Source organism: Cantharellus anzutake (assembly GCF_015039405.1).
Source record: "Cantharellus anzutake strain C23 chromosome Unknown EI90scaffold_146, whole genome shotgun sequence".
Classification (NCBI taxonomy): Eukaryota; Fungi; Basidiomycota; class Agaricomycetes; order Cantharellales; family Hydnaceae; genus Cantharellus; species Cantharellus anzutake.
This window is the reverse complement of record NW_024067096.1, coordinates 30,947-39,121: the sequence shown is the minus strand read 5'-3', so window position 1 is coordinate 39,121 and position 8,175 is coordinate 30,947. Positions and strand designations below refer to the sequence as shown.

The 8,175-nt window shown below is 49.3% G+C and overlaps 1 protein-coding gene across 1 annotated transcript; it reads left to right on the top strand.

Annotated features, from left to right (window-relative positions):
- Positions 1–2,261: 2,261 nt before the first annotated feature.
- EI90DRAFT_3135848 (uncharacterized protein) lies at positions 2,262–5,031 on the top strand (the record flags this gene model as incomplete). Its single annotated transcript, XM_039064755.1, has 5 exons — positions 2,262–3,411; positions 3,524–3,598; positions 3,650–4,084; positions 4,136–4,530; positions 4,582–5,031. The coding sequence occupies 5 exons, from the start codon at positions 2,262–2,264 to the stop codon at positions 5,029–5,031; spliced, it is 2,505 nt and encodes an 834-aa protein (XP_038908637.1).
- Between the last annotated feature and the right edge of the window lie 3,144 nt (positions 5,032–8,175).

Genomic DNA, 8,175 nt, shown 5'->3' with positions numbered 1-8,175 from the left:
ATTGTTATCTTGTAGTTACATCTCATACTTGATTTTTCAACTCTGGTCGCACGCGCACCTCTTCAATGAGAAGGACGTGAACAATGCTCCTTCCCCTTCGAAACAGTATCCTCCCAGTGATGGCAAGCGCCGAGCCCGATTTGAGGCGGCGAAGAATAAAGTGAAGCATCTGGGAAGGAAGAAGAGTAATGGTTCGCACTCTACAGAGGAACAAGGGGAGCAAACAAATAAAATGGAAGGTACTAGCGCTCCTGTACAGGACGGGAACGCAGATGCAGAAAAGGGCGCAGGAACTTCGGTTGTGGATGAGGAGACCCCACAGTTGACTCTGGTGGTTACGTTTGGACTTTTGGTTATAGTGACTCTCGTGCGTTTTTGCATCCTGTCATACCTCTTTATCTTGCTTCGTTCTGAGTGCAACGTCTCTTTTGCAGCTCGTGGCCGTCACTGCTGAGTTCCTCGTTAGCTCCATCGATGGGCTCACGCAATCGGGCAACATCTCCGAGGAATGGGTTGGTCTCATCCTTCTGCCCATTGTGGGAAATGCTGCGGAACACGTTACTGCCGTGACCGTCTCTGTGAAGGATAAGTTGGACCTTTCGATTGGTGTGGCCGTTGGATCCTCGATCCAAATTGCACTTTTCGTTATTCCGTGCGTCGAATCGTTTTTTTTCCACCCTCGGTGGGAGGCACGGTTGGCATGCGTACTAAGTTACCCTGCCGATATTTCTTAGATTCCTGGTTATTCTCGGGTGGATCATTGGGAAACCTCTCACGCTCCTCTTTGATCCTTTTGAGAGCATCGTTCTTTTCCTGGCTGTTCTGACCGTTGCATTCTGCATAAGTGACGGTAAGAGCAATTGGTTGGAAGGCATGATATTATTAAGTTTATATGTCATATTGGTGCGTAATTTCTTCGTCTTGGCGTAAGACTTCATTGATCGTTGGACTATGTTTAGGCCGTCGCATTTTGGTGGTATCCTGCGTCGTGAGTTGCCCTGTGTTTGATTCCATTTGATGCATGCCCCTTACGTACTTCGTTGGCTTGCTTTATAACAGGACGATTTCGAACTGCTAGGATTCAGGTATCCGATCCAGGGAGAAGTTTCCCCCCATATTTTCAATGTTAATTCGACTTTATGTTATGGTCGATGAATCAGAATTATTTGTTGACATGCCTCTTTCTTGCCTTTTCATATTTCTCAATCCCCCTCTCGAGTATACCCCTTCCCATCCTGTTTTCGTGGATATGAAGCGATTCCGTGGTGCAATGGAATGAAACGTGTTACGAAAGCTAACCGGCACTGGGCACGAATTAACGTAGCGTGCTCAATGGCGACCGAAAGAAGCGGGGAAAGAACATGCACGATGGCTCACAGTAAGGTGTGGAAAGAGCCTTGGCGATAGCGATGATCTGGTGGAAAGTTCCGCAACTTGGATGCTGGGTGCGAGACAACTGGACACTTTGGTGTAGCCTTCGATCGCCAACACGCTCCCTCGGTCCATCCTCCAACACAAGGCTGAGGACGGGGACCAGATTTGAGTTTCGGTTACATATGTATAATTCACAAATGATATATATTTTGTATCACAGTGAACTACAAGCGCCGATACATAATCATCAGGTAGACAGGACCATAGATCAACATGATGACCCCCCTCACTCCCCGCCCGCCCACCAGATCTCACAGATCGGACCGACCCCTTCCTCCCCTAGGCAGGTGACCAGCCTCTCTTTAACGGGAAGAGATCCCTCCCCTCCCATCTTTCCTACAGTACCATTTGTCGTTACCCGGACAACACCCCCTTGTCCCCTTTTCATATCCAGGATCCCTTCAAGGTTATGTCAATACATATTTGCGAGGAACACCTGGGTGCATCACAGCAATGATCTGAGGGATATGAAGGACGAGTAAAATCCAAACTAGAGGCCAAAAACGCCTAAAAGGCGCTATGAAGCGATAAAATTTCTGGCGAGAGCCGATCCGCCACCTTAATATCTAGGATCAAGCCACAGGCACTGTGGCAAAAACCCTGAGTCTTCGGCGACGGCCCAGAAACGTCTGACAACGCGTCACAGAGGCGTCCGCGGAGTTTGAAATGTCAGGTGATCTGTTTCAACAGATGTCGCCTCGAGATGCATTGTGAAGGCGCTGTCACGCGGGGTTCGACGCGTCTAACCGTAACTTTCGTCCCATCTTCATTAACATTCCGCCCCCAACATCGTGTAATTTGTTATCTTGCTTCTGCTGCTGCGCGTCATGTCGGCGACCCATTCCAGTCCACAGAAGAAGAGCTATCCCAGCTCCGAAACGACAGCGACAGGTCCAGAAGAAGTCTTTCAACGTGATCTGAAGAAGCGCGTTGAAGAGGAGCTTGCTGGCCATGCATGGGAGTTCGATGCAGATGATGTCGCCCGCATGCTGTCTCCTAAGATTCTCAAACAGGAACACAAGGATAAAGATTTGCTGGAGCTTGATTTCTTCGACGTCCTCGTCGATCACTCCCACGTCGTCTCTGTCATGCAGAAGGTGTTCGAAACTGTGCCATATCCCGACCCATTTCGTAAAAGGGAAACAGAAAACTACGGTAATATCAGCTGCTTTCTCACCAAGTGTGTTGAGCGTTGCCGTGACGCATACGAGTCGATTTTTGCGATGTATGGGGCTACTGGGGATCGCCAGGCATTCAAGTTGCAGCCGTTTGGTAAAGCGTTTTGGCCTGGTCTCCTGTTCGTAAAGTACGATAGGCAGACCGGGGACAAGGTGAAGAACGCTGCACCTTTGAAGCCAGACATCGTCGGATTGGCCGTTGAAGACACACCACCCAGTGACTTCGTTGCCTGCTGGAGCAAACCGCCCGAACAAAGCAAACGGAACCCTCGGAGGATCGCCGTGGCGGTGGAAGTGAAAGCTGACTGGAAGGACATGCTGTTCCAGAGCTGTACTTATGGACGTGCCCAATTTAACGACACACCGTTGCGTACATTCACCGTGACCATCGCGATCAATCACGCTGCCGAAACTCTCCGCGTCCTCATCTTCCACCGCGGCGGCCTCACCACGAGCAAGGAGTTGAGGTTGACAACGAAGGATGGAAACCCCCACGATATCCGGAAGTTCATGAAGATCTTGTTGAGCATTTTGCTCTGGCAAACGCCTGGCGACGCCGGGTTTCCAGAGTTCACGGATGCGAACAGGTTCATTTTCCCCTCTGGGGAGGACGACACCGTTGAAGCAATTCAAGAGCAAGTGCTCCACAATCGTCAATCGTCCCGTGGTCGCAATACCTTCGTGGCATTAATGCAGCATTTCCCATCGGACAACAATGCAATCCCTCAAACTCCTTTGGCGTCAGGAACGGGCAAGCCGTCCACGGGACAAGCACCGATGCATGCCTTCACCGACGCTCGTCCGCCGATCAAACAATCGCAATCACGAAAGCGGGAGGCCGAGAAAGAATCCTTGTCGGGCAAGTCAGCTCAAATCTTCGGCGAATGATGCCCTAACATTGTCCACAATAGGCTCGAAGAAACTCAAATTGGGGAAAACCTCCTCGAACGACGGCAAGGATAAAGACAACGATGAGTACGATATAAGTAGGTGAGATGTCCCTTATACTCGGCAAAACATGGCTGACACAATTGTAGTATTTCCATCACCATACAATTTCAATGGTCGGTTCGATATTCAATTCCGTGACCACCAGGCAACCAGGAAGGAAAGGATGTACGAAAAGGTGTCAAATCCTTCTTCCGTCGTGAAGTGCTCTTGGCCCCCTCACGCAAAGAAAGACTTGGAGTGTAACATGTACCGAGCTTCAAAGGGCGAATTCGGAACGATGACTCTCCTCTCGTCTCACGAGCCGTTCAATTCCAGAGGTTATAAATCGACAAATTCGTACCTGCTTCCAGGTCCCAATTCGAATGCCAGCGACTTTCATCTAAAAGATATCAGCCCACTTTGTCCAGAGAGCCCTGACTATCGTAGTTTAGCGGTGACGCTTCTTCGGGATCAAGGCTGCAGCCTCGAGTACTGTGATACCGCTTGGGATTTGTGCATTTGTCTTCTACATGCCATGCTCGGTTCGTATTGCGGTTCGCTTCTCCTCTCCAAAACTTAGTTGATCTTCGTAGGGTGGCTTTCAACCTATCAATGCGGGTACCTGCAACGAGACGTCAGCATCGGGAATGTTCTCAAGCTAATGCGACCTGCCCAAATGGTACCGTTCAGCATCGACAAGTTGAAAGAGTTTCACTACGCCATCATGCACAGCAATGAGAATGTGGACGAATTTAGCAAGGTAGTGCGTGGCAAAGTCGAGGCATTGGAAGAACGTTTAAGCAAACCAAGAGCAGCTCGAGAGGTAAAGGATGAGGTTGGGAAAGCAATGTCCACTGCCGAGGCTCTACAGATGGAAATTACAGAACTAGGGCTGCCTGCCGAGTGCCGGGCCATTATTTCAGATGGTGATCTCGCATCGTACATCCCCGCCTACTTGGCCAGAAGAGACACTGCAGAATCGATCTCAGTCAGTCTCACATGTTGAAGCCAACCGTACATACACTGAACCATTCTGCAGGGAACCTATGAGTTTATGTCTCCTGGTATTCGTGGTGCCATGGACGCGGAAGATCGATACCTCCATACCCCATTGGACGACATGTATTCGTTCTTCTATGTTGCAGTGTGGGCGACTTTGTGGAATATCAAGAAAGGCCATACCAAACGTGAAGATGTTTGGCGTGATGGCCTACGAAGTAAGGAACGTGATGCCAAGGTGGCTGACCTCCTCGCTCAGCGCACTGAGAAACCTTCTCAAACTTATGCTCCAATCATCCTTGGAATGATCCCTGTTCTTGATGATTGGTGGATGAAACTTTCACAATTGCGCAGATCCTCTGGACCCTCCAGGGATGAAGATCAAGGGATTCTTCGCCTGGTATATTTTGACCAGTTGGCATACCGCGGTATTGCAGACTTTGTCCAAATTGTAAAGAAGCATCTCCAGCAGATCCAGAGTACAGGATAGAGCAATAGGAAGGCTGGATGAATTTCTAGTTCATTGTATACTTTAAAATAGGGCCTCGCATGCCGTGGTGAATTCGATGTGGTCGTCCGTCCAAGCTGCCTTTGGGGATTCGCCTGCTTTGTCCTCGGGCAGGTATATTTGGATTCGATCTTCGATGTCGTGTTCTGAAATCTGCCATGGGGCTTCGAGGATCCTCTCTGTGCCTTGTAGCATATATGCGAGAGGCAATGCGCATGATGCGTGTCGTGAACTTCCCGCACGGATCTGTTCGGTAGCGATTCCGTGGGTTGAAGACTGGGATGGGAGGCGGTTCGTCTCCTCTGTTCGGGGTATAGGCGGTTGATAATTGGGTGGTCATTCGGGAGCTTGGATAATCGAGTTGCCTCCATATTTAGTCTGTTCATAGGTACAATCCAACTCAGGACTCTTGTGAATCTGAGAACTTACGTGTCATGGCTTTACTATCTTTAAAACAGCTACTCATACCATTGCGCAGTTACAATGTTATAGTATAGAGATCTTCCCCGTTTGAGTGTCCCCGTTGAGTATATTGCATCGGGGTTACACATGTGGCATCTGTCATCGGAGGATAGATGGATTCCGTTGCACGATTGAAAAAATATCGTACACAAATAACAATGAAAAAAAAAAACGAGCAAAGGCGGAACCGAGCAGCAGCCCAGTCATAGATAACTTCTGAGAAGTGAGTTGGATACGGTAACGTGAAAAACAAGGAAAGGAGGTGCATACGAAAAAAATTCATTACTTGGAATAAAAGAAAGAAAGAAAGAAAGAAAGAAAGCAAGAAATCAGCGAAAATTTCATCCCAATGGCCACAGTTCACGAGCCTATGACCTCGCCCCCGCTCCAGCACCCACTTCCTCAACAATGCTCTCGTAAGTAGGGGGAATCTCAACTTCTCTAACCCTCCCTGCATCCTTAGCAACAACAACCCTCCCCTGCCCTCCATCCTCATCAGTCCCATCAGTCTCTCCCCTATTCACCACTCCCAATTGCCCCCCAGTGCCTCCCACCCCACCACCACTCCCATCCGTCCCCGTGCCCGCACCCTGCCTCGAAGAGGCCGCTTCTAGGGCTTTATTCGCTCGGGGACTATAAGCCCCATACGCACTTTCACTCGCCTCAGATCGCCCTGCGGCACCAGTCGCACCACCCATGTTACTAGTAGGAGGATAATGCGATCCAGATGTAACAGTAGGGGCATACTGGCTCATCTCAGGAAGCGGACTCACACTTCCATTCTCACCTCTACCGGAAACATCCCCACCACCAGCACCATGATACAGTGCTCCTAAGCCAGCTACACCAGCCGTGGAGGGTGTTCCAGGTGTAGTAGTACCCGCACCAGCGGAGGGATACTGCCATGGCCGAGATTCCGCATCTGTGTTGGGATCTAGTTCCCCGCCTAAATCCAGATTCGTTCGTCCGAGGGAGGTTGGCTTTGGTATGTGCGCATCGGGGTCAAAGTTCCCGTCGAATTCATCCCATCTCTGTGTGGGTGATCACGCAAGATGTCAAAAAAAAAAAGCTCCATTCGTCAGTTTTCACGTTAGGTAACCAAATAGGAGTGCAAGGAAGATGAAGAAATGAATCAGGGACGCACCCTTCGACGACGTAACCACCAAACTAACAGCGCCGCGAGCAAAAAGATGGCCGCTAATCCACCTACCACACCACCAGCGATAGCACCCACATTCGTTTTGCTGCCACCTCCATTGCTAATCGCACCAGCACCAGTAGTAGAAGCAGGTACATTAGTCGTCACTGTCCTACCATCGGTCACAATGATGGTCGCAACAGAAAAAGTCGTCACGGTAGAGGTGGTCACCAGAGGGAATGTTGAACCGGTAGTTCTTGTAGAAGTTGTGGATCCAGATGATTGGGAAGTTGAAGACCCGACTGAGGTCCTGCTTAAAGAACTGGCTGTAGAAGTAGTGGTGGAACTGGAGAAGGTAGTAGAAGGCGTGGAGGATGTGGAGGGTGTGCTCGATGTGGAGGATGGACTCGTCGAACTACTCGTAATCGAAGTGGTAGATGTGATTGTGGGGGAAGAATCACTAGTGGAAGTGCTGTTCACTGGTTTAGTAGTTGGAGTTGTATTTGTTGGAATGGTGGTGGTGGTGGTGGTTTCCGTCGTCGTGGCATTCATAATCGTCAGTGAAGTAACGTTCGTTGGGGGATCCGTTGAGGAGAATTTAATTCGATTTGGAAGAAATCACGTTCATTCATCATGGCAGAAAATTAGGGAAAAGCAAAGAGAAATCGTTAGTAGGTGAATTGTACTCCTTGCGATGAGAAGGCGTTTTGGTCATGAAAAGCTTTTGAATGAACGACGATACTTGACGTCGAATACGGGTAGCCTGTTTTTGCGTCGCAAGTGTACGAAAAGGTGGCACGAAAGACCGGAAAGGCTATAAAGAGATAATGCAAGACTTACGAGACATAACTGCAGAAGGGGTATTTCAAATCCTAGACAGCAAGCGAAGGGAATTGGTCAGAGATAACGAGTAACAGAGGCAGGTCGAAAACAGATTCGGTTTTCCACGACAATCAGCGCGACACGTCCGTGTGAGGCTCAATTCAAAGGGGAATCGGCAGTGGAAATCGTTCAAAGCAGTCCTTTTAGCGGGGTTCAGCGACGATGGCGTTCAACGTCCTTGTTGAATGTTCGTGTCCTGTGTTGGTCCTCCTCAATAAAGGCAGGTCGTCCGTTGTCGTCAACGGGTTTTTGTGTTTGCTGCAGTAAACAAGCACACTGGCCAAGCAGAAGGAGGTGGAGGGGGTGGCACCCGTTGCTGACAACCCTACTGAAGTCCGCTCTTGTATGCAAGGGCTGTGCTCCCCTCCTTTCGCAGCCTGAAACGTAAAAAGTGTCGAAGATGACTATTCTATTGTTCCCGGAATTAAATACGTAACATGACAAATTAAAGATACACGTGTCCTTGAGAATATCTAAGCCTATAGATAAGGACCATGCCGGTAGTTGGTCATGGCCAATGATAAAATTGCAATTGCTATTGTTGGTGTGTGGCTGTTAAGAGGTCCTCGGGTACTACTGGTGGTGCTGAAACTGCAACTACTTGGTGCTGTTCAAGCTGTATCCGCCATTCGAAATGCTCTATG